The 13,898-nt window shown below is 41.4% G+C and overlaps 2 protein-coding genes across 3 annotated transcripts; one reads left to right on the top strand and one right to left on the bottom strand.

The window, feature by feature from the left end:
* Positions 1–798: 798 nt before the first annotated feature.
* Positions 799–6,085, bottom strand: haus8 (HAUS augmin like complex subunit 8). 2 transcript variants are annotated; one of them, XM_072697069.1, is made up of 10 exons: positions 5,939–6,085; positions 5,594–5,667; positions 5,411–5,472; positions 3,926–4,049; positions 3,683–3,793; positions 3,511–3,602; positions 2,450–2,608; positions 2,220–2,361; positions 1,652–1,793; positions 799–1,022 (listed from the first exon to the last, which is right to left on the bottom strand). In XM_072697069.1, the coding sequence occupies exons 1-10, from the start codon at positions 5,986–5,988 to the stop codon at positions 902–904; spliced, it is 1,077 nt and encodes a 358-aa protein (XP_072553170.1). In that variant the 5' UTR covers positions 5,989–6,085; the 3' UTR covers positions 799–901. The 2 variants fall into 2 exon arrangements, with proteins under 2 accessions (XP_072553170.1, XP_072553171.1); XM_072697070.1 differs by having other exon boundaries at positions 3,683–3,790.
* Positions 6,086–7,719: 1,634 nt separating this feature from the next.
* snx21 (sorting nexin family member 21) lies at positions 7,720–11,757 on the top strand. The gene is made up of 4 exons (XM_072696732.1): positions 7,720–7,889; positions 8,751–9,042; positions 9,516–9,673; positions 10,582–11,757. Exons 2-4 carry the CDS (start codon positions 8,769–8,771, stop codon positions 11,353–11,355), a joined length of 1,206 nt encoding a protein of 401 aa, XP_072552833.1. The 5' UTR covers positions 7,720–7,889; positions 8,751–8,768; the 3' UTR covers positions 11,356–11,757.
* Positions 11,758–13,898: the final 2,141 nt, after the last annotated feature.

Genomic DNA, 13,898 nt, shown 5'->3' with positions numbered 1-13,898 from the left:
AACATCAGTTCACATTTATGACCTGAAACCCATTACAGAGTTGCATAAGGATCCATAGGAACTCTAATGTTTGTAAGATGGTTTTAAAGATCATTTGAATAATGAAAAAAATGCATAAGTATTTTTTTTATCTGTTTTGCATTTTCACAGCCATGATCTTTTTTAGAATTTGTTGATAAAGTACATTGATGCTTTAGTTCTTTAACTAAAGAAATGCAAATATTTAAAGAGTAAAAATTAAAAACAAATATAAGCATAGTCACAAACCCTCATCCAGCTCCACAAACTCTCTCTGCTCTCAGACCCCTGGCAGCAGTGGATTTTTAGATGGTATTTTGAGTACCATATTGAAATATTTAAAACATTTTTCATTATTCTTATTTTATATAATTAATGTATTTTTCTATACATTTGTTCTATAAATGAAAAAACAAAACATAAAAACATAGCAGCAGCTAACCTTTTTGGACCATTACAGACTTTTTATAAGTATCCATAAAAACCCTTGTGTTTGTAAGAGTGTTTTATGGATAATTCTATTGGCAGAAGAGGGCTGCTTTTGGCCAATCAGCTTTCAGCACCCATCTGGTTTACCACCACAGGTGTTCATTTTCCCCAGACATGGATTAACCAATCTCAGACTACACAGGAGAGTCTTTTTCTTTTGGAGTGTATGGACTTAGAAACAAAGTGCTTAGAACTTTGTGTACCGTGTTGCTATTAAATAGCGTGTAATATGGACATAAATGACATCTGACTGTTATTTCTTTCACCAAAACAAAGTAACAAATTTCAGGCTTTTCAAAATGTTAGATCAACATCAATTTGTGCCATAATTTTTTTACTGCTTATATACACACACTCAACACTACACATATACACAAAGACAAATAGAAATGCATCAGTCTGAGAAGAGGGTCTGTGCTGTAAGAAGTCCAATTTTATCTTCCTCTGTCGATTGCTGGACTAACACGGTCTCCCGGCTCACTAGGGTGGACAGCTCCAACAGATCCGAAGACACACTGGAAAAGACAGCAGCACAAAGCCAGGTTAAAGTAGCTCATCTGATGTAAAGTGAGTGCAAATGTCAGACTCCACAAACATGAGAACATCCCAAAACAAAATGCCACACGAATGCTTTAACAGCCTACTGTCCGTGGTCAGATTTGATCACAATCAATCTACAGAGATTCCTACAGCTTGTAGTACAAAGACACAACTCTTTCAGACATGGCTTATTTAATACAGTACATACATTATTTGTGTTTCATGGATTACGGACAAAGGATTGTTAGGCACTTCATAACAGTAGGTCAATTTCAAACATAAGGCAGCAAAGCACCCACATCATACACCTGCCCCCTTGTCTGCACACATGCTGCCATGATGTGTTTTGGCTTGTTCTTTTAAGATATATCTTTAGTATCAAGAAACATATGATAATGTCATTCTAAATATACATCATCATTATCATCATTATTATTATAAAGGCATATGTACTTTAACAACTATCAAACTCACTCCAATGTTTACAATTACAAACTGCATGTTACCTAAGCCAACAGTGCATGCTTACAATACAAATCCTACATGGATGTGTAGGACATTTCATGGATTTCAAACCTCTGATGTACCACTGATGTCCTCTTACCTGACTAGCTGCTGGTCAATCTCATGTGCTGTGTTTTTGATTTCTTTAAGGCACTCAGCTGCGCTTCCACCGTCTGTGGAAATGTCATTTACATATTCCTCCAAGACACGTTGACTTTGTTTCAGACAACCAACCGCTTTATCTGTGAGACAGGAGACAACAGTTTTAAAAGTGGTGGACTTTGCAATTTTAGAAAGAAGGAGGTTTGGCGGATCTTATCGTCTAACCCTGGGTTTTTTTGTGGGGTTTTGTGTTCATTTCTTCTGCACAAGGGACATTAATTTGTGGTCTTGGTACAGCACAGTTTTGTACTTTACCTTTTAAAGCTGGCAGTAAAACAGAGGACTTGAACCAGATATGAGAAGAAATCACCAAACTATAGCCAAATAATAACTATACCAAAATGGTTTAAAAACACAGGAACTTACGATATTCATTTAACTACCCTGTAAAGCAGTGTTAACAATGAGCTCAAAGAAATCCTCAAAATACAGCAAATGCCCAGTCCTTTTCCCCTCAGCACTTGTTTGTAGGTATTTTTTTGTGCAGAAAGAAACATTTTACTGACCCAGAAACTTCCCGTGATCTTCCTCAACGTGCAGGTTCTTCACAGGTAACTCATGCCGGGTAGTGTCTATGGCTGTGGCAAACACCTTATACTCCTCTGTGAAATGCGTTGCAGTTTCAGCCGCAGGAGTTAGTGCTGCAACCTAAGAAGACAATGGCCCGAAAAGCTTTGCGTAAGCATGAAGAATACGCACATGATCTATATAAGCTATGACATTTTGTAAGTTTAACCTGCAGGTCAAGTAAATCGTTGAGCTGTTTTTGCTTTTCAAGAAGGAGGTACCGCCGTTTCATGCCCATGACTTTTGAACGCAGACGCTCCTCTTCCTCCATCATTATAAGGAGATTCCTTTCGGCTTCTTCCTTCAGTTTGAAAGTATTGTGTTCGATCTGCAAGAAACAAAGCAAAACAAATGTAGATGTGATCACTATACAATCTGATTATATTGTTCTGTTCTTGTTCTCTTTTCTTGGTATCTTAGGAAGAAGAAACACCAACAAATCTAGATTGTTTATTTTGGACCAAATCAGTGAGTGTAAACGTGGAGAGGTTTTCCCACTGGTTTGCTGTCAGACAGGGAAAAATTCAAGCTCCCCAAAATGCATCACAACAAAACATGCAAGAGCGCCCTCTCCGCTTACTGCTCAGTCCTGCCTGGGGACGGAGGAAGACAGTAAATACAGGAAGAAGGTCCTGTGTTCCAGAGTAGTGAGTATTTATGTGCACTTTAACATGAAGCAACAGCAGAGACGGCATTTGTTCGTTACTGTACTAAATAAAAATGTAGACTGAATGGTCCTTCCTTGTTTTATATACTGATCTGGTCAAACTAAAGTATAAATATCTATCAAGATAAATACTAATACTTTAGATGCCTTTAGGAGTTTAGCTAATGATTTATTAATGAGTACTAAATACTAATGAGTGTTTAGTTCAAGACAAAAACTGAAAACATGTCATCTTTGCATGTCACGGTAACATTTCTTTAATACTTTTTTTTAATATGTGACTAAAGCTAGGCAAAATGATGATATTTTATCATATTGCTATCGTGACACACAATATGCACCAAAGTGCAGATTATATTCTGCAAACACATCTGTGCTGTACATAATTGCCACTCCTTAGCATGCTCTTGCATGTCTTTTTCCATCCCATTTCCTCCTGGACACGCCACCCTCACAGCTGATAATATTCAGACAGTTTTCAAGGCCAAACATGTCTGGCTATGATTCAGAGTTTCAGGATCATAACACGCTCTGTCGTTACACGCTTAATCTGGAAGTCTAACCTTAGCAGTGAGAAAGGCCAGGATCAATGTCTCCAACTCCAAATTCCTTTTTTGAGCTTTAGGGTCCACTGCACGTGGTGATGCTATATTTTCTGGAAAAAAATATTTGCAATAAGTCATTACAGTGTTCTCTGCCCCATAACTACAGAATCATGCTCATTTCGAACCATACCTTTAATAACTGAGAGATCAAAGTCAGGGCGCAAACAGTGATCATCCAACGCTGTCGACTGCAAGATATTTCCCCCAAAACTCGAAGTCTCTAAAATGCTGGGCATAACTGCTGGGGAGAGATTTCACATGATCCTCATCACATTAAGTCGTTCAAGTATACAAGTAACAAGTATTTCCTGACAAAACAAATGAAACGACTGTACAGCAACAAATAAGTCAAATGAAAGATGCAAACACTTACATGTAGAGTTATGATCAGTGTGTACGGATGAGAATCGTCTTGGTGCAGCACTAACTCTGAGTTTCTGGACCCCACCTGCTTTAGGTGAAGCAGGTCTAGCTGACACAAGGATGGACTCATTACTCTAAACAAAAAACAAAAGTACAGGTAGGGTCTCATTACACAGCAGACATCTGTTGCTTTTCAACAACTGCATTGACATCATGACACGGAATACACACACTATATTCTGGACACTTTGCATATAAATTAAATATAATATAAATATATAGACATAAATATATCACTGTGGTCCCAGACTGTATGTGATGATAGCATACGACATTACAGCTATTCAGAAAACTATGCGTGTGCTTGATTAAACACTTTCACGTAGTTGATGTGGTGCAACACAACACCACTACCTACCAGTGAGCTACCGCACCGTGTGTGAGACTGGGGTTCGATTTTAAGTCTGGGTGTAGAGCTTAGATTGGGTTTTAAAAAAAAAAAAAAATCCACTCTGTGCACATTATGTCAGAGCCCACCCCATTACATCATGGCATTTTGCATGCCATATGCCATTTCACTTAGTAAGTAGACCTTTTTAGCTACAATTCCAACTTGTTTGAATAACAAAATCTGTTCAGAAAGATTTTATGGTCAAGTGTAATGCAGACAAGTGGAGAAGCTTGTGTGCGCACTGTGCAGGCCAGCGCTGCGTGATTATAACATTCTAACTTGTGAAACTTTTTAAAATTATTTTATGATCACAGTGTGATTGGTTACTTTGCCATACTGTGATCACACCATAGTTTTATATAAACTAAAAAACAGCATAAATAAAAAAATAAATAAAATAGACCTACGTCAGAGACCTTTTTCTTAAGCCCGACCCAACAAAGCCGGAGGAAAGTGGTAGAAAATCTCGGCCTGACTCAGCCCGAGTTCGGGTTGGGCGTTGGGCATTGGGTAGGGTTCAGGCTCTGGGTGACTATGCTGTGCTACACCAATAAGAGTCCTCAGGCAAGACGCCTAACACTACGTTAACCCTTGTAAGTCGCTCTGGATAAGAGCGTCAGCTAAATACCATAAATACCATACTGGGGCAGTGGTGGCTCAGCGGTTAGAGCGCCGGGATATCGATAACAGGGTTGTGGGTTCGATTCCCGGGCTCGGCAAGGTGCCACTGTTGGGTCCTTGAGCAAGGCCCTTTACCCTCTCTGCTCCCCGGGCGCTGGAGTTGGCTGCCCACCGCTCTGGGTGTGTGTGTACTCACTGCCCCTAACATGTGTGTGTGTGTGTGTGTGTGTTCACTACCAGATGGGTTAAATGCGGAGGACACTTATAAATGTTTTCTAGTGAAAACATGGGTGAAAAGTGGAAAACATGGATTATTAATTTAGTTATTTATTACTTTCGTCTCTGTGGGGTTAACCTAGTGCTACTACATACAACCTTTCTGTAAAAGATGAAACTGAGGATGATGCTGTTGATGCTTCTTACCTTAACAGCAGAGGACTTCTTCTCAGTCTGCATATAGCGAGACTTCACCACTGTTCCAGCTGCTAAAGTGTAGACAGACACCAACACTCATCGTCAAAATAACATCACGGGAAATAAATGAAGTAATGTGTGAAACAGCTTTAATAAACGATCAGATAGTCGACTGTTCGTCTTAAACAGTACGTTTGGTCTTCCTTCGTGCTCCGCTGTTGTTTCCACTGTTGTTTCCACAGCTGGAGTCATTTCTAGAAGATGAACTGAGAGGAGGAGAAAAGACAAAAGATAGAGGAGTAAAGTAGATGACCAAGCTGCGTATGAATAAAGCATGCTGTAGTAAAACTAGCTAACATTAAAAGCAGCTTCTCTATGAACGCTTTATTTAGTCTTGGGTTTGTTTACAGTTCAGACTAAGTCAGTCAGCCAGCTGCTGCAGCTGTTAAGGTGGACCGAAACGTGAGAAATAAAAGAAAAACAAGTCAAATTCCGCCTTAAGACAGCTTGTCCATCCAGTCTGAGCCGGGTTCTTACTTCTGGGAGTCTTCTGCAGCCGTTCTCAGCACTTGTTTTTTGGACGCCATTCTGCCTAACTGAGGGCTTTCGCGGTTTCCCCCCGCCGCTAAATCTTCTTCTTCTCGGCCTCGCCGACCCCTCAGAGCGCCGCATTACTGCCCCCTGCTACTGCTGCTGCTACTACTACTGAAGCGCGCACACCTCCAAGAGCAGTATGGCAGAGTGGAGCTCATGTCCCACACCAAAATCAGCCCCTATAGGACTGTACAGACTACATGCTTAATAAAGACACTTGTCTGTCTGTGTCCTGCAAAAGGACAAAGGAAAAATGACTTGTAAAGGCATGAGTAATCAGACAGCAGTCCGTGTCCTGCAATGTTTGATGCGGTTCATCTGTTGTTTCAGAAATCTAGAGCAGTTTTTTTTTCTGTATAAAAACAATTATTAATATTTATGGCATTTAGCTGACACCCTTATCCAGAGCAACTTACATAGTTACACATATTACAGAAGTGGGTCAATGTAGTGTTAGGAGTCTTGCCCAAGGACTCCCAGACAGGGAATCAAACCCTGGTTTCCCACATGGTGTAATAGCTCACTGGCAGCTAGTGGTTTTAGCTGTTGTGCCACACCAACCACAGACCCTCAAGTTTAATCAAGGACCCTGTTTATTAATTAATGAGCTGAATGAGGAAAGGACAAAAAAAAAAAAAAAAAGTCCCCCAGGACTGGGATTGGGAGCCCCTGTAGCTGACTAGAGGTGTGTATAAGGTTCCCCAGCACAGGGCTGTAGAGAACTGCATTCTCTGGAGCAATGGATCTCCATCCAACATCAGCACCTGGTCTAAACAAGGTTTCTGTAGCTGAATGCAATCAAATCCCCACAAACAGGCTTTAGCCCTGAATAGCAGAGGCACATGCTGCAGCACAGGGAGAAAAACGTCCCGTTAAAGCTCTTTATTTCAGAGGTACATTGAGTGATCAGCTGTTACCAAGCCTTTGGACTGGAATGTGAATTTAGAGGTGTCATTTTTTACATTTTGTCCACTGATTTATTATCTGCCTGTGTTTGTATCTGTTGTAAGCACGAGTGTGTCACTACAAAGGGATCTATTTAATAAAACTTCCTCTCTGGATGTTCAGCCATGCCCTGCAAGCAGTCTTTTTGTTTTCCGAATTGCCACAGGCCAGTATGTGATAGACATGAATCTCCTCATGCAGTAGATCCTGCCTGCTTTGCAATGTAAACGACTGCAAGCTGACTGCAAGTGAAGACTGCCCACCTCATACTTTTACACTTCTCTGTGCACTTTGTTTAGCCCATACACTCCATCCATCCCTCATCACTGAGGGTCCATACCTCACTGCCGATGCAGAAGTACCCAACTTTTGACACCCACTCCTCCTCTTTCTGACCAAAAAGCTGGGGTTTCCCCTTGTATCTCTTATCTGCCTGCAACCTGAAGATGTTGGGTAACTCCAGACACTCTGTTAGTGGGATGATGATGATGATAATGATGATGATGATGATGATGGTGGGAGAGCCTTCTTAACAGCTGGTTTGCATTTCAGGCCTGTGAGTGTCGGAGCAAACTGCATGATCTGACTCCTGAACTTCCCTGTCTCTCCCCTGTAGCTCATCCTCCACTCTCTGATGTATGCATTTATTTATTATAATGCTATGAGTGTGTGTTTCAGTGAGAGAGGGAGTGAGAGAGGGAGGGAGTGAGAGAGGGAGTGAGGGAGGGAGTGTGAGTGAGTGAGACAGTGTGAGTGAGACAGGCAAAGGGAGAGGGAGAGGCAACCCACGCCTACCACCACACACCCTGGCCAGTGGAAGTGATCCTACTGTTTTTCCAGTCCTGCACTTCGCCACAATGTCTGTCCTCTTCTTGGACTGGGTTTGATGGGAGTCTTTTAACGGCTGTCTCTGAATATGGACTGTGTTCAGTAGAGACCAGCAGTGCGGGTAAATCCTCACCTCACATGTTTCGTTACTGCACTCACACAGCTGGAAGTTAGCGAGTCTCTAGCTAAATCCTGAACACCGTAAATGACAAAGTTCTGTCATCTGAATTAGCCTGTTAGCTAGCTTAGGTGTTAGCAGGTGACCTGTTGCTCTTCAACTAAGTTTGTAGAAGCTCTCAGTTGTGGAAATGTCCCGATGATTTAAATGAGAGCCGGGTTTTTTCTGTTTAAGCTCTTACTGTCATGTAAGCTTGTCGTTTAGTCCGGGAAGCTGATTCAGCAGAGCTGTTATTAGCGTCTCTGCTAACGTTGGCTAGCCATGGCAGGAGACTGTGGCTAGCTGGTGGCCATGTAAATGCACAGGGCAGGCTGTGTGTATTGTATTGTATTGTATTTATTTATTTATTTTACATATGTAATAAGTTAAGGCATAAACGCATGTCTGGAGTAATAATGGTGATGAACTGCTGGCCTGACCACACTTGAAGGAAACTGGCTTGGTAAAGTGCAGCCTACAGAGGTGTCAGATGTTTTGCTTCATTCTAAACTTTTATATGTAGTCCTTCTTCTCGTTGTCTTTATTTGTTTAGTTCAGTCTCGTTTCCACACCCTCCTTTATGAATTAAACATGATAGCAGCTCAGCTTCTTTCAGAGGTTGGATCTCCGGTTTCACAGATCAGTGGAATAACCTCAGAGTCGAGCTTTCACTGTTTCCACTGCTACTGAATGGCAGGAGAGGACATTCAGTGCTACTGACCCATTTTTGTGTTTGAGGTGTGATGTTTCACAAATGGTTCTCCCCCCCCCCCATCCCATCCCATTTGCCTAGAATCTCAAATTGACAGTGCACATGTTTTCCAGGATAGTGCTGAGCGTGGGATGGCCTCTAAGCTGCTGGACAGACTTCGCCGCACACTATTCAAAGAAGGAGAGCTCCCTGCAGAGGCAGATGCAGATGGAGACGGAGCAGATGACTTTCCAGAAAGCTCTGAGCTGGAGGACGACACCGACTACGTGTCGGCCAAGCTCGGTGGAACACTCTGCTTCGAGGGTGATGCCGTCCTGGACTCTGAAGATGCTGGCGAGGCGTCCGGACCGGATAGCGATTCAGACTTCTTTGGGGAGTCTTTAGATAATCCGTGCAGTAGCACAGGTAGTTTTAAGCACCTTTCTGTTTATCTTCACATAGCGGTAGGTTATTACACATTCAGTGACGTAAATCAGAATCGTCCCATAATATGTCACTTTTCATTCACTTTAAGTCCAGTAATAGCTGTTTGTGAACAAAGGAAGTAGGTAGTATATCATCATGGCTTGTGGACATTTTGTGGTTATTTAAATCGCTCAAAGAAAATCTCTGGCTTGAATTTGCAACAGAAATGTTTCTTCAAGCAGTACTCAGACCACTGTATGTGCTTCGTCTCTGATCTTGGTAGAAGTCTTGTCTGAGCTCTGATGCAAATTAGGGTTTCTTTTGCTTTGCCAGAATACAAGAGAGAAGAGCGAGCGAGTAAATACAGAGATATTAAAGGACAGTGAGCTTTCAGTTCTTGTTTTTAAAAGAGAGCTGGGAGAACTTTCTGTTCTCTTTGCGTTTCACAACGTAATTATTGCTGTGTTTCTTAGACATAAGCCCGACCAGCCCTACCCTGAAGGGCTCAAACATGCTCACCAGACAGCTCCAGGAGAGCTGGAGAAGCCTGCGGCCTCGCTGCGTTTCTGAAAAGATTATTTTTGAAGTGACTGACGCCAGCGTAGTACAAGAGGCCGGCTCCAAATATGTGGTAAGTAGAAATACAACAAATCCTTCCTATAAAAATTAGCATGAAACTGTGAGTAGTCACAAAGCAGGGTGTCTTAGTTAGCCATGTATTGCAGGCCCAAAAGCATCCCTGTCCACTCGGTGAAGAAACCAGACATGTTCCTATGTGGCAATTCTCATTTTTGTTTTGAAGCTGCATATTCTACAGTTTTGTCCAAATTAAAGAAGCAAAATGATTGAACATTTTGACTGCTACTTGTGTAAAGCATACAATATTAACAATTGTGCAGATGCCAGATTTGGAAGCTGTATTTCTAGACGTAACATCTTCACAGACTCTGTACTGGGTGGTGACAGTATTGGTACGAATGGCAGCGTTGTGGTAGTGTAGTGGATAACCACACCCACTATGCACACCAATGGCTTGATTTCCTGTGTAGACTCCTAAAACTTAACTCCCTACCTCTACCACGCTACACAATTGAACGTTGCTCTGTCAACTTGGATATTACTCTGAAACCCCAGATTAATTCTCAAAGAGAAAGGTGACATTTCCCAAAGCAGGAATTCTTAGTAATGCAGATAACATACGCCCAAAAGGGCTGTCTAACAGCTTTTCTCCTTATTTTTTTTGCTGTTATCAGCTTTTTCCATGTGAATTGTTGCCATGTCATGATTTTCTGTTTTGGCTCTGATTGGTTTAAGGTCTGTTAACAGTCGTAATCTCCAGAGCATATTAAATTTCCATGGTTGTGAGGCCCAATGAAAAAGTGATCCACACCACAAAATGGAACATCCAGGCTAAGATCTTACTAAGTTTAAAGTTTAGATGTCTAGGCAAGAAATCATGCTCTGCGAGACCTGGTGATTTGTCTCAGAGATTTTGGACACAAAAGAATTTGATTTATGTGTATTGTCTTTCCGGAGCAGCTCTACACCATTCACGTTATTCACTCTGGCACGTTTGACAAAATCCCGGCGGTCATTACACGCCGCTACACCGACTTCGAGCGGCTGCATGGCCGCCTGCGACGCCTCTACGGCGACGAGATGGAGGGAGTCCACTTCCCCCGCAAGAAGCTGCGGAAAAACTTTGCAGCTGAGACCATCGCCAAGCGCAGCCGGGCGTTCGAGCAGTACCTGGGTCACCTGCACTCGCTGCCTGAGCTGCGCGTCGCACCCACCTTCCTAGAGTTCTTCTACCTGGGCGACCTGCGCGCCGGTCAGATGCTGCTGCGTGTGGGACGTTACCAGGAAGCTTTGGGGATGCTGCTCAACGCCCTGAGGCTCCAGGAGAAACTAGGCTGCCAGCAGGTTCTCCAGCATCTCCCGCTGCAGAAGGCTCACTGGTTCTTCACGCTGGCCTCGCTGGTCAGCTGCTTTCAGGATTTGGAGCGGCCGAATGAGGCGCAAGAGCACTGTGACCGAGCACTGCAGGACCTAGCGCCCTCCCCAGAGGCTCTAAAGCAGAAGCCACTGCCTCCCCAGCTTCACCCGCTGCTGGTGCCACTGCTGCAGGCCAACGTCCGGCTGTCCTGGAAGATCTCTAAGGACAAACGGCGCTGGGAAGCCCTCCTGCAGGACATCCAGGAGCTTGGGGTCGACTTGGGGAATCAGCCTAATCTTAAGGAGTGTCTCATAAAGGAGAACCTGGGGGATAGTGAGGGAGACGCCAAGTCCAAGAGCAAAGGGGAGGACACATAGGTAGGCTTTAGGACAAACATCTTCTTGCTCAAACAAGCTGAGTAAACCTAGGAATTAAAGAGATACGGCAGTGTTTTTCAAGCTAATCTCTTTCTGCAGCCTCTGTAGCGCACAGTTGACACCAGAATTAGAACAGAAAAAACTGTTTCCTTAAAACACACTTTGGCACTGTCCATAAAAAGAATGCACTTCTATTTCCTGTGAACACATTTCATTATAATTAGACAAATAGAAGTTATACAAAAATACTTTACATTATCTTGCATTAAAGTTAAACATGGGGATACATGGTTTTGGACATACATGATTGGACAGTGACAATTGAGCGGGTTCAGCCGCTCTCATTGGCTTCTATTGAAATTAATCACGATACAGATGCATCAGATTGTAAAACTATTTAAGGAGTATTCCTTAAATGATGGAACGAATCTAGGGTGTCTCATGCAGGGAAGTCACTCCAGCCTTGTGCAGCCAAAACCTAAGAGCCCCTTTTAAGGAAGTAGTGTTCTGAGGCTAGTTATTGCATTATTCTAAAGGCAGCCTAGGGAGTATTGTTGTATTGCTGTTCACTTAGCAGAGGAACCTGTGGATTTAATACTAACCCTTTCGAATTTAATGCTTCATTCGCTGAGAACAATCACAGTAGTAAGCAACTGTACTGTATAATCACCAGCATTTTTCAGGATTTCATTGCTGTGTTTTGCACAAAATGAGAGAATGTGTCTAAAGGATATGTAAATAGCACTACACCTACAAGTAAGTTCATATTTTTGAAACCATGCAGTTGTGTACGCTAAATGCACAAAGCAAAGGCTTATTACAGAACTAGTTTTTATAGAAGAATTATTTTCATTGCACCCAAATATGACTAGGAAAAGGCTATATGTAATTTTACAAATAGTGTATTTATATTACTAAACTACAGCTGAAGGGGGATGATGCGTGGGGTAGTTACGGATTCTGAGGAGGTTTTATACGTTTTAACTGGCATTTAGCAGTGGTTCAATTTTATATCTGAAACTTCACATTCAGGTACAGTTAAGGTACCGCATTACAAAACAAGTTAGAATCATTGTCCTTTTTTGCTGCTACATCTTTTATAGTTTTATTTTATTTCCCAAATCACTTGAGTGTGTTATGTATTTATTTATTATTTAGGAAAATTAGGGAATGTATAGTAGCATAAAGCATTAACACCTTACTTAAAGCCAGCCTGTCCTTGCAAACACAACTTTTTATTTTTTTAGAATAGCATTCCTCTAAAACTCTGTGGTGAAACCATGATATATTTCACAAACCCGGAAGGCCTTTTTGCAGTTGAATGACCACTTGCTGTACATTTGGGTTTTTAATGCCTGATGTTATATTTTATAGCTTCTATGCTTTTATGAAGATATATTTTTATTCTAAATGAGCACATTTATTGCATTTAATCATTATGTCACAACAGGTCAGCAAACGTTTCACCATTTGTTAATGTGCATTACAAAAGTGTTGGAATGACTTGGTTCTGAATGTTTTTCACGTGTGTGGGTGTGTGTGTGTGGCACACCACCCCACTTCACTTAAGCACTTCAAGCACTCTTTTTTTTTTGTTGTTGTTGTTGTTGTTTTAAACACTCAGGTCACCTGACATCAAACATCTGAAATTCTGTACCTTTTACAAATGCTGCATTTTTTGCTGAGTGTTTTGATTGAAATAAAATACATTATCATCTACAAAATGTGCAGTAGGTGTTTCACCTGGTGTCTTTCACCTGACACTTCTTTATTCATTGCAATTTTCTGTTATGGCAAATGGCTATGTGAGTAAAAGATGACCTGATTAGCAAAAGATGTGAAATCATGAAAGTGAAATATGCACCCTAAAATTTTACCAAAGTCTCAGGTCTTAATCAGCATGTTAGGACTATGTCTTGTTTGCAATCATCATTACAAAAAGCCAAGTGAAGCAAAACTGGAGACAGTAGTATGTATAGATATATGGTATATTAAAAACATTATTTTGAATGGCTTAAAGGATGGATGAAAAATGCAGTAGTTGGTAATGGGGAATGTAGGACTATTGGGAAAGAACACTAGGTGTCAGTATATACAATATTATATACACTATGCTGGCATAAGACAGTTCCCAAGAGAAAAGAGGTTAAAAAAAGTAAATTTATGAAACAGTACAAAAAAGATGTAATATTTTGAATCCTACAAATCAATATGTACTAATCCACAAAATATTTTAATGTCTAAAGATACATATAAATATCACTTATATTAAAAAACAAGCTTGAGTAATAAGCAGGATGTGGACTCTTCCATATACTAGATCTGAGGTTTTCATTAGTTTAGTAACATGGACTAAAGATAGATTAAAGGGTTTATTTGCACCTGATGGAAGGAGTGTTTGGGAGTCCATTGTATTTTGTGTTTAGATTATAGGGACTGATGCAGCAGTAGGTTCAGTAGACAGTGGCATGGCCTGCTCTGGGCCTTTTGTTAAGACAGCAGGAACAGTAAAGGTTCTCCATACATCTGATCGAGTTGATCTG

This window comes from Salminus brasiliensis, chromosome 14 (assembly GCF_030463535.1).
Source record: "Salminus brasiliensis chromosome 14, fSalBra1.hap2, whole genome shotgun sequence".
NCBI lineage: Eukaryota > Metazoa > Chordata > Actinopteri > Characiformes > Bryconidae > Salminus > Salminus brasiliensis.
The sequence above is the reverse complement of the archived record's forward strand: the minus strand, read 5'-3'. Positions and strand labels throughout refer to the sequence as shown.

Coding starts and splice junctions, on each gene's coding strand:
- haus8 (XM_072697069.1), bottom strand. CDS start 5,988: ATGGCGTCCAAAAAACAAGTGCTGAGAACGGCTGCAGAAGACTCCCAG. Junction 3,794..3,925: donor CACTGATCATAACTCTACAT/GTAAGTGTTTGC, acceptor ATCTCTCCCCAG/CAGTTATGCCCAGCATTTTA. Junction 1,023..1,651: donor ATTGACCAGCAGCTAGTCAG/GTAAGAGGACAT, acceptor TGTCTTTTCCAG/TGTGTCTTCGGATCTGTTGG.
- snx21 (XM_072696732.1), top strand. CDS start 8,769: ATGGCCTCTAAGCTGCTGGACAGACTTCGCCGCACACTATTCAAAGAA. Junction 9,043..9,515: donor TAATCCGTGCAGTAGCACAG/GTAGTTTTAAGC, acceptor TGTGTTTCTTAG/ACATAAGCCCGACCAGCCCT. Junction 9,674..10,581: donor AGGCCGGCTCCAAATATGTG/GTAAGTAGAAAT, acceptor TTTCCGGAGCAG/CTCTACACCATTCACGTTAT.